The sequence below is a fragment of the Manihot esculenta genome, chromosome 1 (genome assembly GCF_001659605.2).
Source record: "Manihot esculenta cultivar AM560-2 chromosome 1, M.esculenta_v8, whole genome shotgun sequence".
Lineage (NCBI taxonomy): Eukaryota > Viridiplantae > Streptophyta > Magnoliopsida > Malpighiales > Euphorbiaceae > Manihot > Manihot esculenta.
In genome coordinates, this window is record NC_035161.2 from 31,834,744 (window position 1) to 31,854,783 (window position 20,040).

Consider the following 20,040-nt stretch of genomic DNA (forward strand, 5'->3'; position numbering starts at 1 on the left):
TAAACTCAAAACGTTGATCTTCACATAAATGCTATTAATTTTATGTCATTAAAAATAAAAATGATATAATAAGATATACAAATAGAAATTAATTTCTTTCTGCCCTTATATGTAAATAAAGTACCCATATATATTGTTATATACAAATTGTTGTATATGTAGGGTAGAGAATAATTTATAATTAAGAAATATTATTATAAGATTAATATTATTCTTATATGTTATGTATATTAAAATAATTAAATTTATTTATCCAGTAATTAATACAAAATTTTTATGTTTAAAGATTTCCATAATTTTAAAATAAGGATAAAAGATACTGCATCAAGCTGAACTGAATCTCGATTTTCAGTTTAGTTTAGTGCATCGATTTTAATTTGATCTTAATTTTTGTATCTAAAATCATAAAATTTTATAATATTTTAAAAAGAGTATCGTTATTTAAATTTCTAATATCATATTAAAATAATAATATTAAACATTAAAATGAGATAAAAATATTTTTTTTGGAAAATAGATAAGAGATAATATTTTGTTCCTTAATATTATTTATAATTAAATAAACACATCTAATTAATATATATACTAAACACATATTATTATGAATAATTTCCCGCCGGTTACAATGCACAACAGAAAACCCAGACCGATCCATCTAAATTGACCCGCACCGTATTATGAACTTCTGCCGCCTCCTCACCGCCAGAAGAAAGTGGCTGCAGCTGCCAACACCTCCGCCAAATGAGTGAATGACTACGTCTAAGCAAAATTTCAAGTTTCCTGCGAAGGTCAGAACAACGTTTTACGTAATAACGGCCACCGGCCTCACCCTCCGTGCAGCCGACTACCTCAATTTCCCTCCATTTTGTTCTCTCAATTCGTCTTCCTTCTTTCCCGAGAAAATTAGGGCTGCAATCCACGCCGTTTTTCGCTCCTCTCGCGCAATCTCCACAGTCCGATTCTTATCTCACTTTCGCTTGTCTCTTTTAACTTATTTTTAGTTTCTTTCTAAGTTTTTTCTTTTTCCTCCCTTCTCGTGGCAGATTGGTTTCACCATTGCAGACTACAAGTATTCATTGCGGGGGCTTCCGGTGGACTCCGAGGACTATCGTGGCAAACTATCTGAGGTTTGTCGTTTCCTTCTTTTTGGAGTCTATGCATTTTAAGTAATCTAATTTGCACGAATTTCATTTGAAATGTATAAATAAGCTCAAAGTTCGGCTAAATTTATTGAAATATTATGGTTCACTGCTTCATTTGCGGTTGGTTGTTACTTTCAGTATAGGAATCGAAAACTGATTCTCGAGGAAGAAATTTTTTCAAACAAAGCCTAAGTTTATGATGATAATTCGTTATCTCTTGATTAAATTCTACATCGTAATGTAATGCTTTGTGTCTTTCATTTTTCAATAAACAAGAGAATTTTTAACGGATCTTTATTTTCTTTCTTTCTTTTTTTATTTTTTTAAAAATTTTTTTTAATCCCAATCTGCTAGTTGGAGATTGTTTCTTTAGTAAGTTGGCGATTGTTAGAAGACGCCGTTATGCCGCAGTCATCCTATCTTATTTGGGTCCGGTAGGAGTGATCTAGCCATATAGCTACGGTCTCTTGGGCTACAATTTTGGATTAGTTTGCTATCTGGTCTATGTAATGTCCTAGTGATTTAGTAAATCGTTACAAACAAGGTCCTAGAGAAGCTACATTTATTGTGATTAAGGTTGAAAATATTAACAGAAATTGGCTGTTATCTGTAAAAATGTAGTGTTACCTTGGGAGAATCAAATAAAAAGAAGCATCTGTTCAATTAAAACACCTTCTGGCTTCAGTAAGGTGAATATGTTATTTTTTGGTGGCTTCCAGGTTCATTTACGTTCAGCCAACAGAATGCTGAAATTATGTGAAACCAATAAAGGTTTCTATGTGAAAGCTGGCCAGTTTGTTGCTGCGCTGCGGCAAGTTCCAAAAGAATACTCTTCAACCCTTTCCTCACTACAGGATCAGGTCTGTATATATATATATAAATATATATTTACACATATATATATGAATGGTTACATTTACTCATGCATTTTTTCTATTCAGTTGAAATATATTGATGCAGGTGTGCTTTGTACACTAATTTTCTGGTTAATGATTGTGTAGGCCATTCCTTGTCATTTCAAAGCAATAAAAGAAGTACTAGTCAGCAATCTGGGTCAGGATTTGTCGAAGATGTAAGTTTATTTTTCCCCTTCCTATTACCAGTATCCCTTTATAATTTTTCTTGTCAGAAATTGAAGCAAGCATATTGTGGTAGATATGAAATTCACCAAGGATAAATGTAACAAAGGGTGTTCGGCTTTTCGACAAGTTCGTTCATGATGCTTTGTGCAGTGATAGATTTGTAATTGGTATAGTTTTGCTTTTCATGAACTTCTAGGAGTAATTAGTATTGGAAGAAGGGATTTTTCCTTGTTTTCCCCCATTTTCTCCTTCTTAGTCACACATATTATGTGCGTCCTCTATGTACTAAGTACCCCACCCTTAACACAATAATACTGTACTCTGAAATTCAAAGACTAGATTGTTCTGCTAATTTCAATCTCTTTACCCACTTTGTCAGATATTTGTCATTTGATGAACAACCAATAGCTGCTGCATCTATTGCTCAAGTCCATCGTGCCATTCTGAAAGATGGTCAAGAAGTAGCAATTAAGGTTTGTAGCATTTTAAGTCAGTCCGGTTAATCTTACCATGTCTCCACCACCTTTTTACTGTGGAATCACGCAACAATGGTGAGGTAGCAGCAGTCGCATTGGTAATGGTGTTAACAATGGTGAGTAGTGATAGGGGCAAGTTAACTATGGTGCTTTCGGATCTAGTGATGCCAGCACATTAGTTGTTTCACGCTAGTAGTGAGAATCATGTGACGATGGTGGTAGTACTGTGGTAGCAGCAGTGGCAGGCAGTGGTAGTTGTGTCCAATGAAAAATGTTTTCAGCAATTTTAAGAAAAAAAGACTCCTTCTATGGTTTCTTCATTGTTTTTCTGCATTTAAAACAAAATATTGGTAAATCCATTTGGAAAGCAAATTTTTAACCAATATGTTACTTAGACAATGTAAAAACTTTAAACCGTGTAACCAGTGCTATTGTAATTAAGTTCTTCCATTATAATTGATATTGCAATGTAAGATTGACCTTTGTGGGAATGGTAGACAATGCTAGATACTTACTGCATTTGACATTAATTTATGGTGAAATCTATTTAATTGCTCATGCTTCACATGGCTTCCAAGTTAGATAGTCTGCATTTGGTAGTATTTCCAATTGCTAGCATCATTAGACATGGTCTATAATGATTTTTCGCCTTAATGAGTCTTTCTTGGGAAATATTTCTCTGTATCTTGTAATAAATTTTTTTTGCTCACTTTTAATTTCAAAACTTAATATTTGTGAACTGCACAAATTTCCTTATTTCGCATTATTAGAAAAAAGTGTGTTTTTGGAAAGTTATGGGAATCATCATGGTATCTCCAACTATTCTGAACCTGTGAATGTTTGTACTTGTCAGTGGGACAGGCAGATAGTCATTAAGTAATGGCTCAAAGTTGCATTTATGTACTTTAACTTGTTATTTTCTTTTCCAGTTCGATATGTAGTTGTCATTGGTTTCTCCCACTCCACTACCACATATCCTTCTTGTTCCTTAATTTTGAATGCTTGTGAATGAGTACTTAGTTGTGAGTGCTTTTGTTTTCTGCACACAGGTGCAATACCCTGGGCTGGAACTCCAGATGAAAATTGACATAACCACTATGTCGTTCCTTTCAAAATCTGTTGCACTGGTGCGTGAGGAATTTTTTTTTTTTACAAGTATATGTTTGTTGCACAATGTTGTTGTCATCTTATCATGTAATTGGATTGTGGCGGGTAGTTCTCATGATTATAGAAAAAGTTTTAGTGCCTGCTCGTTGAAAAATAGGAAAAATGGGAAACGTAGTTTCACGTTAACATATCTTTGTTTTCAAATCAAGAAATGAAAAACTAGTTTTTCGAAATTTAGAACAGATTTAAAAACAATTTTAAGTTTCCACTATCTTCTTTTTTAACGAAAGTATTGTTTTCTAAATGAAAACAACAATTTTTATTAATCAAAATTGTCTCATAACTGTTTTATGATGAAAATTATTTGAGAAAATATTTATTTACAACCACAAAATATTAACTGTATTATTTTGAAGCAAAAGATTAATACATATTAAAAGAATTCAAAAAGTAACATATATTTCTAAAAATATATATATATTGAAAATATGAACAATATAAATAATTATTTCAATTATTTGAATTAGAAAATTGTTCTGTGTTATTGATAGGTTAACACGTTTTCATGTTTCCCCTTATTTTTCATGAAAAATGAAAACTGAAAGTTCCTTAAAAAATAGAAAATGGGGATCTATTCTCCACACTCTAGCTTTCTGACGAAGAAAATTCTGCATAGATGCTCTTCTAACAGGGTTTTTTTTTTGGGGTGGGATAATGATTAAGGGATAATAAATATATGAATTTGGTCTAGAGTTTATAAGTTTGCCTTTTTTTTTAATTTATCTTTTATGAAATGGAAGAAGCAAGAAAATCAAGCATCCTTGGGAACTGTAGCTGTCCAGGGAAGTGCTGTAAGCAGTTAATGTAATGTTAAGTCTGGGGTTTGATGTTAATTGGTGTTGGAACGGAATTGGCCTTAATTTGATTGGTGATACTGGTCATTATTTTATTTCACATTAAGAATGATGGTGGTGTATGAGACAACATAATAGAGCTCACACTGTCTTAATCATGGTGATCGTGGTGGTGCTGGTGTTGGCAATGGTAGTTGTAATGGTGATCAAAATCATCTTTTTCAAGAGAACTGGTGAACAACCCTCACCATAATCCAACTAGTTCATCATGATTCATTCCTGAGTTGCTAGCTGCTATTAAAGGATTGTTTGCCAATGGACAAACACAGATCAATATGTTTTGCTTGGTGGTGAAATGGTCTTGGGAAATTTAAATTTGTAAGACCTTTCCAGTGGTAACTAATATTTTGTTGCAAATAGTTTTGACAACTTCAAGAGAGAGAGAGAGAGAGAGAGAGAGAGAGAGAGAGAGAGGCATTTACAATGATATGATTGGTTCTTGGGGTTGGGGTTGTTTATTTTTGGGGATGGTAGTCTTGTTTGTGATAGAATGCTGATGCGCCTGTTCGCTTGGTGTTTTTGCCATGGGAAATGAAATATCATTTTGGAGGCGGACTGTCGGCTGTGGTGAGGGGCTATTTAGCAGTTAGGAGATTGGCTTGGAACTCTTTTTTTATTCAATTTAAATTCAATTGGATCTGTATAATTAATTTGTTATTTTCATTTTATTTAACAAAGATATAGTAGAATGTGTATGCACATATTTTTAGTGGTCTCAGATTTGTTGACTGCACATCCAAATTGGATTCACTCGTGCTCAGTTAATGGTAGAAAAAATATTTTAATCCACATGGTTCTATAAGTGTGAACTCGATATGAGTTACATGTGTTTTTTTTTTATGTGTTGACACATATGTGCTACTGCTAATAGGTGGCACATGCTAGGTAGTGATACCAAAAAAGATCTTGATGCATCAGTTTGCTAAACTATAAGGTGTATTTTAAATTTATTCAAAGATTTGAAATCTTAATCCCATCTGTGTATTGTTTGAGAAAGAAAACTACAAGTGCAGTGGGAGTGTTAGTTAGTTATTGAGTAATAATGCCTTTTGATTACTTAAAAGTGAATGAATAAAATGAAAAGGGGGTATAGCTAGGTCATGTTTTACAGCAGCTAGTGATTGGTGTGGAGTGTTAATTTCAGCCAGTGGCACCAGTAACATTTCTCCAATTTATTCATTGATGCAAGAGTCATTGCAAGAAGTTGTATTCTGAACTATTGCAAAACATTCAAGTTGAGGCACTATCATGATAGGAATCAATTGTTCACAACCCATTGCTTTTTTATTTTTCTCATTTTCCTTATTGTGCTATATTATATTTTTATTATTATTTCCACTCTAATTAGTTACCTTTTCCCCCTTTTAATCTTCTTGCTACAGTTGTTCCCTGATTATAGGTTTGACTGGTTGGTATCAGAATTCACGAAGGCCATCTCTTCGGAACTTGGTGAGTAGTATAAATTTACAATGTCTGGTTAAGCGTGTTATCTTGTTTACTGCATGCATAGAAAACATGTATAATTCTGTCATTTTTTAGATTCTTTTTACTCTAGAAAGTCGCAGAAAGAGAACTAATGGATTGATTGCATATGATCAAGGTCAGTTGGACAAGTGAAGTATGTCTGGAATTCTAGAATACTTTTTCACAAATCATCCTTTAATCTTCTAACTTTAGTCCAAAAGCCATTCCTTTGTTTTGAAATAAAAAACATGTGAAGTTCTTTAAATTAAGGGCATTTATTTGTTCTGTGATACTCTAAAGAGCCAATGTGAATGTTGCAGAAGAGCCTTAATGAAGTGTTATCCCTTGATACGCCTATTATGTCTCTTATTAGGAGAATGAGGCTCCTCCTATTTCATGGCCTATAAGGAATGCAACTTTTGGCAGTTCTGAAAAAAGTTGGGTTTTTTTGAGGTGTGAGGGGATTTTATGGAAACAAAATATAGAACATCACTGTTTTTTGAGCCAATTAAATGCTGCTTCAAATTATCAATATGGCGCCTGATACTGAACTACTGATGCTTATAACCATGATTGGCATGACTTTAGGAGATCTTGACTTCTGCTTCTTGCTCACGTTCCAACTTGTAAAAAAAAAAATCTTGGTGTTGAAAATAGTCTTTTGAGTTGTTTTTGAAGATAAATTAATAAACAAAAGTAATGCTTTTCATTTATTCATGGTTCCGCAGATTTCATGCAGGAGGCAAGAAATTCTGAGAGAACAGCCAAAAATTTTAAAAACAAGAAGATAGTCAGGGTTCCTCGTATATTTTGGGTAAGACAATTGAGGCTTTCCCTTCCATTATTATTTCAAATTTTATCATTTCCTTTCTTACTGAAAGATATTACCATACTTGAACTCATATACCTGTCATGCCAAGCTGACCACCATTTTAATTTGATTACAGGAGTTCACTACAAGTCAGGTTCTGACAATGCAATTTTGTCGGGGTCACAAGGTATGTGAGCATGTTGGGTATGGCATATGACATATGATACACGATCCCACCAATGTAGACACTTCCGGAATGAATTGTTGATATATAAAATGCTCAAGTGTGTGGAAGATGAACTGAGTCAGTATTGTAGCTTGGATGATTATGAAATAGATGCAAGGAGGTGGCCTAGTCTTCATTTCAACTTTATTCTATATGTTATTCTTATAATTATAGTACAACTTAGAGGTTTTGCAACCTATTATAATTGTAATAAAATATAAATGAATAAATAAATAAGCACACACATGCATGCATGTAAAAGTTTTGACCAAATGTGGTTTTAGATTGGTGAAAAGATGCCAAGTTTATCCATTGAATGGCTGTAGGCAAAATGGTAAAATTACAGCATTTTATCTTTTCCAAATTTCACTGCCACTTTTGAACTTAAAAATTTTTTTGAACTTGCCTCCCTGCTATGCGCTTTTTGACATGTAAACCACTAAAATGATTTGTTTAAGCTTGCTCTAATTTTGCTAAATGGACTCATACATTTTTTTTTTCTTTTAGATGCTATCTTCTTTTAAATAATTCTATAGGAAGATTGTAGAAGTCCTTGCTTTCATGAATTGTTGGAAGCCCCCAAGCAAAAGCTCCCATTACCATTTATTGTAGATTATTCTACCAGACTGTCATGTGCCATTAACAGGCTGTTCCTTTAGATTTCAGGTTGATGATATGGGATTTTTTAAGGAAATGGGAATAAGTCCTATAAAGGTTTGTTTCCTGAGCTCATTGTAGTTCTGATTCTGCAAATTTATGAATAGTACTAAGTTCCTTGAAATTGAGATTGCGCCCAAATGTGTACCAGATTGTGATATGATCTTTACTATAATGTGTACCACTAAAACTTGTTGGAACATAATGCTGAATAATTTAATTGCATCTTGTTGAATCAATAAATTGATTCTGCTCTCAACATGTTTGACTTGTCTTTAATTATTAGCTAAAGTTTGAATGTCTCTCAAACATTTCTCATGATACAGTGAAGAAATTTCTTTTGCTTGACCTGTTGCCTTGGTTTGGATTGTAGGTAGCAAAAACACTGGTAGAAGTCTTTGCTGAAATGATATTTATCCATGGTTTTGTACATGGGGATCCACATCCTGGTAACATATTAGTTTCTCCAGAAGGTCCAAATGGCTTTTCTTTGGGTATGTGTTGATCATTCTATTGTTGTGAGATTCTCATTTAAGAGAAACAGCTATGGTATGAGTCCTAAAGCCTGTTCCTGTTTTGAATGAACAATGAAGTGCTTCTGGATCATGGAATCTACAAGCAATTGGATGAAGGATTTAGAATAGACTATTGTCAGCTCTGGAAGGCATTGATTCTTCAGGACTCGCTTCAAGTACAGCAACTTGGTGAACGATTTAATGTTGGGAAGTACTCTAGATACTTCCCTGTCATATTTATTGGAAGAACTATTGACAGGTATTTTCTTAATTTTACCTTTACTTGTGAAGGAGCATCAAGATCTTGGAACCGGATTTAGACTTTTATGGATTTCTTTTTTGTGCTTATAGCTCTTGATAATTTTTTTTTCTTGTGAAAATATGTGATGTTGTCGCTTATAATAGAAAAAAAAAAAAAAATTTACCGCATGCCTTCAGGCTATTTCCTCCCCAACCCGCCCCACCCCCACCCCCTTTCGTTTTCTTTTTAAATTCCTATTAGTGATTGATATATATAGTACCTGCGGTTTAGGTGCATATGCAATGTGCCTGTTATTTATCAATTAGTCATCAAGTTAGTGGAAATTTTGTAGCGCAAGAATTCTCTTTGCACTTGCACGATGATTCTTTGGCTGTCCCATCAGTGAAGGTTATTTTAATTCATGTGTTTGTTGATGGAAAATAGCCGCTTCTACATTCACTTTTGCATGTAATATATTTGCTTATAGAGCTTGGAATTTTTGTAGGCCCAAATAATTAGAATTCACGTTCGATACTATACAATGCATCTCCTTCAATAAGAAACATCTTTGTAGAACATGAGGGAGTGGACTAGACAGTGTTGTTTGAGCTCATCAATTGTCGAACACCTAACGAGAGAATTTTTGGTTCAACTTCTTTAAAAGATTCTTCAGTTTGCAGCAGTTTTCTGGGAAAACAACCGTTGTCTCTCTATCTCTCTTTCTCTTATATATATAAAATTTTTCAACCTCTTGAGAAGAGAGGTGGTTTCTACACAGTTTAGCAGATTGGTTTGCTCCTCCGATCCCAGCAAAAGCTATACCATCTTAAATCAAATATTTCGGTTTAGAGCCAGGAAAATGAGTTACAGGAGAGAGAGAGAGAGAGAGAGGGAGAGAGAGGGGGGGGGGGAGGATAAGAAAGTGTTCTGGGCGTTCCTCAATTAATAATTATGTGTATACTTTTAGTTGCAGCTTGTTAATAACTATGTTAGAGATCTAATCTAACAGCTCTTGTATCGTGACGTTGACAGTAAATCAGCTCTTGGGAGCGGAATGTCCGCAGAAGAGAAGAGGATTTTGAAACAGGAGCTGAAGTCCTTAAAGATGGAGGACATATCTTCATTTATGGAATCTTTACCACCTGATTTTCTCACAATATTGCGTACAGAGTGAGGAATAAGTTAAATTCTCTTGATCATTGAATATTGAATGAAACAAGTTTCTGAAGGATTCACTATCTTATTGCAGTGGGCTTCTGAGGTCACTCGTTAGCAAGTTGGGTGCTCCACAGCGAATCAGGCTCTTAACCTACGCCAAATATGCAGTATATGGTCTTTCTCTGAAGTCTGATCCTAATTCTGGTAAAAATAACTAGGTGGACTTGGGCCATTTGTGCCAATTTATGAGTTCTTATTTGGTTTTTTGGTTGTGTGATCTTATGTTCATTGAAACTTCAGGCAGTATTCATTTTATTGCTAATTTTGTGCTTTCAGGTTATGCGGGGAAAGCTGCATTTTCCAGATTGAAGACAAATGTTAGTTACCTTCAGTCACGACTTATTATTGGTAAGAATACATTTGATTTTATTGTCAGCCAATGACCTGTAGTTTATAGAGCTTGAGCAATCTGTGTATTTTAACATTCTAGAGGGGCTGGAGCTGCTATCTTGGATGGAGAGGGTCAAGCAATTTTTGCGTACCTTATGTAGAAAGATTTTGAGTGCGGCATTGGTGTAGTGAAGGGGTTCTGACTGGTGCTAGGCAGAAATGAACTTGCATCCTTTCATTTGCCCAAGTGGAGGTATTGTAATGCCTCGAGAAACTATTACTTGCGATGGTGGAGCTCCTCTGCCACTCCCGTGACATATGGCCCAACCTTGTGGGAACCGTATAGAACTCCCATATCAACTGTCATAGAAGGAGAATACATAGGTTTTATCAAATACTTGTATGAGATAGTTTACGTTTTTAATATATCTTCCTTTTCTTGCTCCCCTCGAGTCCTAATCCTTTTGCAAATTCATAAACGTTATTCTCCTGGTCCGCACCAGAAACTGCAACTAATGGCAAGAAATTATGGGGAAGGCAGAACTGGGCTGATCTGATGGCATCTTTGCTAGAGATTCATCTCATGATATAGGAGTGGGGTTCTAGATTGATAATTTGAACATGCATGTAACATTAACAATGACATAGGAATTAGATGTTTTGAGGCCTGAAATTATTTGTTATAATAGCTAATTGTTTGGTCTCGCCTTGCTAATTTTTAGAAAAAAAAAGAGAGAAATTGGCATCGTAGGAATATCATTTTCGAAGTAAATAAATTGTGCACAAGCAAAAATTACAGTGAAGTTGATAATGAACCGAATCAAACAGGAGAGGGAAACTAAAACTGAGCCTTAAACATTTCCTTTCCCTTTCTCCTCTGTTTTATTTCTTCCCAATAACATTCTTTCTTCCTTCGGGCTGTGTCCACCAAAGCCTGCAACCAAAATAACTTGGGACTTGATTAGCACTTTATCAATTTCAAGTACCTAAGGATTAAGCTTCACAACAAATGAATCAGAGCTAAATCATCACATCCGAAAACAAGGATCCATTTGAGAGCACAGGCAAGACAACATAAGAATGAAAAGCTACTTTCCCAGTCCAGCAAAATGTGTGCTCCTAATAATTTATTTAGCAAGTAAATAGCCGCTGAACAGTCAAATTTCTTAATACACGGCTTTTCTCTTAAAAACTGCCTAATGATCTAGCCATCCATCTAGAATATTTTCTAACGGCTAGCAATTTGGCAATTCGGGGAGACCTGGAGGTATAATGTAAAAAATCAATTATCCATGAAAGCTTTGTAGCTAAAACTATTTTGCAAGGAAAGAAATAAGAGTTTGGGAGGAAAATCATTGGCCAAACTTTGTGGACATCAAAACAATGCAGAAATTGCATTTTCCAGTGCTAGAAAGTGGATACATACAATTATGGGCTGATTCCAAGTTTTGCCTTAAGTTCAGCTGCCACGGCATCAATGAATTCTTCAGTATTGAGATACTGATCCCGAGTAAGCCTGCACCACAATAAGAAGCATATTACGCTCGTGAAGTATAACACAAAACTGGGAAAGAAGACAAAGCTCAATATAGAGACATAACTACATTTAGAAAATATTTTATAGCATTCTAGCATGCACATACTTAGATCCATGGATAATCAATGCAAGATCCTTTGTCATCTTGCCAGACTCCACTGTTTCAATACAAGCTGCTTCAAGCTTCTGGGTAAAATCCAAGAGTCTTTCATTGTCATCCAACTTAGCCCTGTCAATGAGGAATTTCTTATTCACCACTAAAGATGAAGATTTACATACATATATACACAAACTCGAAGACAATATAGGCAACATAAATGTAACAACTTACCTATGTGCGAGACCTCGTGACCAAGCAAAGATAGAGGCTATACTGTTTGTGCTGGTTTCACCTCCTTTCTGATGAACCCTGTAATGTCGAGTTACTGTACCATGAGCAGCTTCTGCTTCAATAGTCTTTCCATCTGGGCACACCTGAACCCATACAATAGTTGGGAAGTTACGAAAATAACAGTAGGGTGGTGGGCTGAAGCCAGTTTAACCATTTGATCAAAACTGAAACCCCTCGCAATTGTGCTTTTCCATTGTAAATCCTCTGACCAACAACTAAGTTCCCCCTGAACTATTCTAGTTCTTGTTTCAGCACCCTTATAATAAAACATTAAACACCTTACCACCTTTTCATTAAAAATAGTTCAAACATACATTTTAGGGTGCTATAAACTGTAATGTACTAAGTGGTGATGATTCAGTAATAAGATCAATGTTTTATGGTTCAACAAAATGAAAATTCCTACTACTTGAGTGTAGACCTGGCTAAGAGCTGGTTTTGAATCGGAACTGGAACTGTACCGGTCCAACTTGGAACCTAAACCAGTCAATACCATTTTGACCAAAACAGCTTTGAATCAAAACCAGACTTTTTCTATTTTAAAAATTAATAAATAGAAAAAAGAAATTCAACCATTGAATTTGATCAATCCAAAATTAAAGCGGAACTAGAACTGAGGAGCACCTTGCAGTTCTGGTCCCTTTGAACTGGAACTGCCAGTTCCGCTTAATGGCCACTCCTACTGGAGTGCACCTGCGAGAGTTTATAGAAGAAAAAGAGCAGAACCAGCTATGCTAAAACAAAGGCCAGCTGTAAATGCTGACATAGGGATGCACAACTTAAGAGACTTGATCTAAAATTTACCAGTACAGATGTCATCAATCCAAGCGATCCAAAACCTATAAAATAGTAATCAGAAGTTAATCATAACTTGCACAAGGGAAAACAAATAGAACAGTAAAACAAATGAAGCATCCATCTCAAGATTCAACTTTCCAATAAGCTAAAAACAAAATACAAAAGTTTCCATATGATCCATCAGGATTTCACAGTTTATGACACACACCTTGGGCTAAGAAATCACTCTGCACATCTCCATCGTAGTTCTTGCATGCCCATACATAACCTCCTTCACTCTTGAGAGCATAGGCCACCATATCATCAATGAGCCGATGTTCATACCTTCCAGTTCAATCATACAAGTTAATATAAATGGTAACACAACCAACATATTCCATCATCTTAAATTAGATATCCTTGGCCGCTCACCATATCCCAGCAGCCTCATACTTTGATTTCCAGTTTGCCTCATAGACTTCTTGAAAAATGTCCTTGAATCTTCATTGAATGGAAATTATAAAATATTAGTTAAATATATGAGGTAAAGAGCATAGGAACAAGAAAATTACAATAAGCTTAAGGTTAAGGTTTTAAAAACTATTGGTGATTGGAGTGTTATACCTTCCATCATACTTCTTAAGGATGGTATTTTTTGTGCTAAGATAAAGTGGCCATTTCTTCTGGTAAGCCGTGTTCATAGACGCCTCAGCAAAAGCACGGATTGACTGCATTTCAAGAAAACATAACAGATAAAATTATTAGCCTGCAACTTCGCTATGCAAACTATGGAGAAATTTGCAGAATCATACCTCATCAGTGTTATACATGGACAATGCCACTCCCCCAGCACCTGTAAAGTTGAAAACCTCTAACTCTGTCTTCTCATCCTGTCCTTCAGGTACTGCAGCAGGTTACAGACTTATTATAATAAACCAGAAAATTATTTACACATTTGTAATCAAAGCCAAAAAGCAATTGAAAAAAGTTTACCAAAAACCAACTTAAGTTTGCCAGCTCCTTTGATAACTGCATCAGTTGCTCGATATTGATCACCAAAGGCATGCCTTCCAATGCAAATTGGCTTCGACCAACCTGAAAAAACCACAACAACCAGTTAGCTCCAGTTCACTATTGAAAGTAGAGACTGCAATGACAGCGAAACTGAAAAAATACCTGGGACAAGCCGTGGGACATTCTTGCAAATAATTGGTTCTCTGAAAACAGTGCCTGCAGAGAAAACAAACCACATTAACAAATGATGGACCAATTTCCAAGTAATAGTAAGTGCAAGTTCACTGACCATTTAAAATATTCCGAATTGTCCCGTTTGGACTTTTCCACATCTGCTTCAAGTTAAACTCCTTCACACGAGCTTCATCTGTAACAACAAATCAGATTGGTGTTTGTTTTCATATGCTTTTGGAAAAGTATATTACCATGCACATAAAATCCAATGATTCAGGCATCTTGATAAAATAAATGCATACCTGGGGTTATCGTTGCACACTTGATTGCAACATTGTACCTGAAATTAAAGCCAAAATAACAGATTTTATCAGCATAAAAAATGCTTGAAAAGAATGAATTACACTGTAGAATGAACAATAAATATGCATCATTCATTTAGCAAAGATGCCATGAAAAATGGCAGGACTTCCAAAATTAGTGACAGTAGGAAGATAGGTTTAGAGAAAGCTAACTTGTAAGAAATGTCAACAATGGCTTCAAATGTATAGTCTTTTGCATTAAAAAGAACGAAGAAAAGCCAAATTCTTTCTGAGTAATAATTCTTATTGTGAAGGAATTTATAGCTAATATATATATATATATATATATATATATATAAAACCTTACTTAAGGGCAGCCTCTGCACTTTCAACTGTAACTTTATCATCAGTCTCATCGCGATAAGGAAGGCCAAGGTCAAAGTATTTTATGTCCAACTCCACAAAGGGGAAGATAAGCTGCAGATATGTTTAAAAAATATATGAAAGGTAAGATATTTGAGAAAATCTTAGACCAGAAAGCTAGATTTAGAAGAAGAAATGTAATAGCAATACTATATCACCTTATCCTTGATTGATTTCCAGAAAACACGAGTCATTTCATCTCCTGTTATGGTAACAAAAGATAGATGTAAAAAAAGAAGAAAAAAAAAGGAAATAAGGAAAAAAAGAAAGAAAGAAAAAAAAATGTTAGCTAACAACATCAAATTCAAAGAAAAGTCCAATTATCTTTGTACAATGCACATGGCAGTATGGTTGCCCAATAGTTAAGCCAAGTGTCTCCCAGTTACTAGAATACGCCTGACAAGTACAGTTTATTTCCGATCTTACACTTATGGCCAAAATTACTTTTGGCATGTTTGGAAATACATTCTTGTGTTTAGGTTCATGTATCCAGAGGCTCAGAGCTACATATTGGATTATGCTCCTAATCCAACTTATAGTCCACGAAGGATGACGAAGCCAAGAATGAAATAGAACACAAAAGCAGCATCCAAAATGATGTGATTTTGCATGGTTTCAAATACCCATATAATAAATTCTCAACTTTTTCCATCCGCTAGGTGATGTATTTTACATCATGAAAAATAAAGAAAATGTGAAATTCATGACAGATCCTTCCTGGGCCATCTCCTCAAGTCAAAATGTTACACAAAAACAATATATAAACTGCAGGTCATACAAAATGCTGCAATTAATCCTTAACCAACCCTTGACCACTACATGTGCAGTCATAGATCATCTTGAGGATCTGAAGAGTAAATGTTGACTCCAGAACCAGATCTAAAATAAAAACTTCACATTTACAGATCCAAATTCTATTTGCATATACAAGTAAAAAGTTTAAAGCAGTAAATAAACATTTCTGCTTGAAGCTTATATGTTTTAACCGAAGAAAATATCTATTTTCAGAGCAGATCTTAAAGCAAGAGGACCCACCAACTTTTTTGGAAGAAAAAAAAAAGATTCACGAACATATAAATCTAACCAATGTTAGAGATATAAAACCCTATCTATCCATTTGACTCTAAGAAAACCCATCAAGAATGTAAGGAGATGATCCATGGGAACTAACAACAGCAATATAAACAACACTTAGAACAAATAACAAGAAGAAGCAGAAAGATCAAAGATCAAAGCCTACAATAATGAACAGAGGGAAATCTTACCATCCATCTCAACGATGGGGTTGGTGACTTTGATCTTCTCAAAAGCCATGATCGATATTTTTCCTTAATTTTTTTTCTTGTTTTCTGTTATTACAAGAAAATGGGCTTTAAGCGTGAAGATGAAAAAGGAAGAGCTTCTGGTGATAGGGTTTGGAAGGACAGATGAAAGCGGTGTGCGGAGGAGTTTGGTGAGGGAATAAGCAGAGAGTTGCAGTTTGTTATATATTAACACGCTCGGATGAATATCAAAAATGGAGATTCTTTCTATTTCCAAGTCATTTTTTTTCTGGCAAAGTTTAAAAAAAAAAAAAAAACTAATAATGTCAAATAATATTATTGTGGCCATGCACCAACTTTTTAAAAATATGAATTAATTTTTATTTTAATTAAAACATATTTTTTATTAATTAAATTTTTTTAGTGTCTAAAATACCTTAGAATACATTTTTTTTTTAAAAAATATTTTTGGTGAATATTTGGAATTAAAATAATACTTGATTATCAATTAGTAATATCATTGTTTAAAAAATATTTGCTTAAAATAAATTATAAAAAATGTTAGCAAATTATTATTCTAATTTTAATTAATATATATGAAATAAATATTTATATTTTTCAAATACTTTTGAAAATGCATTTGAATAAACTTATGAAAATTTTTACTAGATTTAAAGAGTGTTTGATTTGGTTATTTTATGATTTAAAATATATTCTTTAACTTATAATCAATTTTAAAAAAATAAGTAACTAATTGTTTAATGTAATTATTTTAAAATAACTTGTAAATAATCAAAAGCTTAAACTCTAATATTATCGTAAAACATAAAACTAAAAATTCACAAATAAAAAATCCATATAAATAATAATAATAATAATAATAATAATATTGAAAAAAATAAAAAAGAAAAATGGTCAATGTAAATATAGGATAAATATTTGTTGTTTTTGTCAAAATTGGTGGTGATATCTTCCAAGCTTCACCTAACCCATAAAATAAAATAAAATAAAAATAAAAATTTCCTAATCAAATATGGTCCAATAAATACAAATATCTTTTCTGTCCTTTTCTTTTTCCTTTAATAATTATCTTTTTCCTTAGTGGAGGCTGACTTGGAACGAACACCTCATCTCTATTTTTCTTTTTTCTTTTTTTTTAGTATTTTTCATATTATAGTATAATAGCTTAATAATAATTATTATTATTATTATAATAGAGAAATGACTGTTTTTTACTTAATTTGGACAAATGAAGAAGAAGTCAATCACATTAGTTTTTTTAAAAGGAAAAAAAAAAAAACATTCATTCATAGAGGCAAGGCTAGACTAATCATTTAAGTTTGACCTAATATTTTATTGACTCAGCAATTGATTATATATTAATAAATAAAAATAATTATAATTCTATTTATTATTAATAAATTCACTACAATTTACATTTTAATTAATTTAATTAATATAATGATTCTATTAATTGTTTCATATAAGTATTTGATTAATACAATTCGTAAAAGTATATATTATTTATAATTAATAAATAATAATTGGATTGTCAAAAATATCCTTAATTATTTAATTAGAAAGTAAATAATATTATAGAAAATTAATAATTCAATATATTTTTAAATATAAATTTATAGGCTTTATTTAACCTATTTTTTGTGACCTATAATTTAGGTGAAAGGACAATAAAGAGACTATTTAAGATACTATTATTATATATTTTATATTATTAAAATAAAGACTAAATTTAATTAATTGATTTTAAATATTTATTATTTAAATTATTTATAAAATTTACAAAAATTTAAAATTCTTAATAGTGTTGTACTTAAAAGTTTTTATTTTAGTATAACACAATTAAATAATATTCTATTTTTACCTTATAAAACAGAAAAAATAAAATTTTAAAGATTACATTAATATGACAATAGGAATAATTAAGGTTCTAAAAATTAAAATATTATTAAATCCTCCAATAAGGCAAGTAGTTCATATCACATATTAATATATTAGTTAGGATGATTTTTAAACAATTTTTTTTTTCAAAAAAAATAAGAAATATAAGTAAAAAAAAGTTGGTGGCTTAGATATATTTATGAGGTTTTTAATTTTTTATATATTTATTTTATTTGTCATAAATAAAATTATATTATATTTTTAATTTATCTTTTTATAGACAAAAATTTATATAAATTATATAAAGGAATTATAATGCATAAAGCATATTTAATGAAAGCTAGTTATTTATAAATATGAATTAAAATCAATTCAAACTACAAGAGTTATGATACAAGCTCCTACAAATTTTCATTTTATATACGAGAAATTGTATTTTAAATACTAAATTATTTAGTATTTTTATATATTTTTTTATATGAATTAAATATTAAATTTTAATATTTTAAATTAACAAAATAATATTTTATTACTAAAAATATTATATTAAGTCAATTTTTTTAATTTTTAATAAAAATATATGAATTAAATTGAAAAAATTATATTTATTTGACACAATAATACAAATATTTAATTAAATTTATTTTCGAAACATAGTATCATTACAAATGTGAATTAAATTTGATTTTAAATGTATAATTATAAATAAAATATTATAATTATTTATGATTTGATCGAATTACCATTTTTAATTAGTACTATTGGAACATATTGGAAGATTTTTCGAGTCACTTAAGAAAATGTATTTCTTACTCAGAAATATCATTTTTTTTAAAAAATAAAAATGCGAACATAACGAAAGAAAAAAGAGAAATTTCTATAATCTTATTTCACTTAAAAAGCGGGTAATTATTTTTTAAATCTATAATAAACCCTTTAAATACCTTTTAAATTAACAGTGTAAATTTTTAACCGTTTTTAAACATATAATGATAATTGTATTCACGGGTTTAATTGGGTGGTGAGTGCATTTGAATAAATTTAAAAAATCTCATACTTTATTTTTTCAATTTCTAATTTCAATTCAAAAAATATGAATAATTACATTTTAAATTTATAATAAGCATTTTAACAGCTTTTTAAATTAACCATGTAAATTTTAACTATTTTTTAAACAAAAAATGAGCATTTTAAATATTTTTTTTAATTAACAACGGATGTTTTAATTATTTTCTAAATCTGTAATAAATGACTACTTTAATTATTTTTCAATTTTACAACAAGCAATTTAACTATTTAATAATTAATAAATCTATAATGAGCGCCTATGTTTTTAAAGAAAAGCTCCAAACAAAAAGTACAAAAACAAAATCAAGAAGATGAGGCACTACCACTTTGTCATGGAGGAGCCAGGGTGCTCTGGCAGAAAAAATTAGCCTCCTTGTACATTGCTCGAACACCAAACATAAGAGCAATTCAATTCAAAATATATAATTACAATTAAAGAATTATAATATAAATCTTAACAATTCATGATTTAATCAATATAATCTTATTTAATCTTAGCACTATTCAATAAATTCGAAAAGATTTTGTAAGGTTTGGAGAATCTTATTTTACTTCAAATATTAGTAACTTCTTTTCAAATTTATAACGGTACTTTAACTATTTTTCAAATTAACAACGACTATTTTACTTCTTTCTTTTATATTTATAACATCGGTACTTTAACTACTTTTTAAATCTATAACGGTTATTTTATTTATTTTTTATATCTATAGTGTCCTACATTTTATTTTGAATATAGATAATTATTTTTTAAATTTAAAAATATGCTTTAAATATAAATAATTATTTTTTAAATTTAAACGCGCGCTTTAATTTACAATACGCGCTTTAACTGTCCACAAAACAAAGAATATGAAAACAAGATACACGAATGCGACTCCCACTTTGTGAAAGAGGAGCCAAGGGAGCAGTTCGGATGGAAAAACTAGTAAAACTAACAAGACAATCGGCTGAAAAATTAGCCTCCGATAATTTTGATTGCTTGAACACAAAACATACTATGTTTTGCC

At 31.8% G+C, this 20,040-nt stretch overlaps 2 protein-coding genes across 4 annotated transcripts; one reads left to right on the plus strand and one right to left on the minus strand.

Moving 5' to 3' along the window:
* The first annotated feature begins 624 nt into the window (after window positions 1–624).
* On the plus strand, window positions 625–10,629 carry LOC110600054 (aarF domain-containing protein kinase 1). 2 transcript variants are annotated; one of them, XM_021736753.1, is made up of 17 exons: window positions 625–953; window positions 1,044–1,127; window positions 1,862–2,002; window positions 2,144–2,214; window positions 2,604–2,697; window positions 3,750–3,827; window positions 6,104–6,170; window positions 6,277–6,321; window positions 6,914–6,999; window positions 7,133–7,183; window positions 7,889–7,936; window positions 8,253–8,373; window positions 8,473–8,653; window positions 9,668–9,805; window positions 9,885–9,997; window positions 10,130–10,201; window positions 10,284–10,629. In XM_021736753.1, exons 1-17 carry the CDS (start codon window positions 750–752, stop codon window positions 10,370–10,372), a joined length of 1,683 nt encoding a protein of 560 aa, XP_021592445.1. In that variant the 5' UTR covers window positions 625–749; the 3' UTR covers window positions 10,373–10,629. The 2 variants fall into 2 exon arrangements, with proteins under 2 accessions (XP_021592445.1, XP_021592453.1); XM_021736761.1 differs by lacking the exon at window positions 6,277–6,321.
* Window positions 10,630–10,914: 285 nt separating this feature from the next.
* Window positions 10,915–16,287, minus strand: LOC110600065 (isocitrate dehydrogenase [NADP]). Of its 2 annotated transcripts, XM_021736774.2 has the most exons (16): window positions 16,067–16,281; window positions 14,960–15,003; window positions 14,746–14,855; window positions 14,379–14,416; window positions 14,192–14,269; window positions 14,065–14,118; window positions 13,882–13,983; window positions 13,701–13,792; window positions 13,513–13,616; window positions 13,321–13,389; window positions 13,118–13,233; window positions 12,916–12,950; window positions 12,052–12,194; window positions 11,827–11,949; window positions 11,610–11,699; window positions 10,915–11,117 (listed from the first exon to the last, which is right to left on the minus strand). In XM_021736774.2, the coding sequence occupies exons 1-15, from the start codon at window positions 16,113–16,115 to the stop codon at window positions 11,612–11,614; spliced, it is 1,245 nt and encodes a 414-aa protein (XP_021592466.1). In that variant the 5' UTR covers window positions 16,116–16,281; the 3' UTR covers window positions 10,915–11,117; window positions 11,610–11,611. The 2 variants fall into 2 exon arrangements, 1 of the variants encoding a protein (XP_021592466.1); XR_006351057.1 differs by lacking the exons at window positions 10,915–11,117; window positions 11,610–11,699 and having other exon boundaries at window positions 12,736–12,950; window positions 16,067–16,287.
* Between the last annotated feature and the right edge of the window lie 3,753 nt (window positions 16,288–20,040).

Bases quoted from the DNA above. Each gene is read 5' to 3' on its own strand.
- LOC110600065 (XM_021736774.2), bottom strand. From the start codon at position 16,115: ATGGCTTTTGAGAAGATCAAAGTCACCAACCCCATCGTTGAGATGGAT. The intron at 14,119-14,191 runs GTCAGTGAACTT...TTTTCTCTGCAG, and splicing joins AATTCGGAATATTTTAAATG to GCACTGTTTTCAGAGAACCA. The intron at 12,951-13,117 runs GTGTGTGTCATA...ACTATTTTATAG, and splicing joins GAGTGATTTCTTAGCCCAAG to GTTTTGGATCGCTTGGATTG.
- LOC110600054 (XM_021736753.1), top strand. From the start codon at position 750: ATGACTACGTCTAAGCAAAATTTCAAGTTTCCTGCGAAGGTCAGAACA. The intron at 7,184-7,888 runs GTATGTGAGCAT...TTTAGATTTCAG, and splicing joins AATTTTGTCGGGGTCACAAG to GTTGATGATATGGGATTTTT. The intron at 8,654-9,667 runs GTATTTTCTTAA...TGACGTTGACAG, and splicing joins ATTGGAAGAACTATTGACAG to TAAATCAGCTCTTGGGAGCG.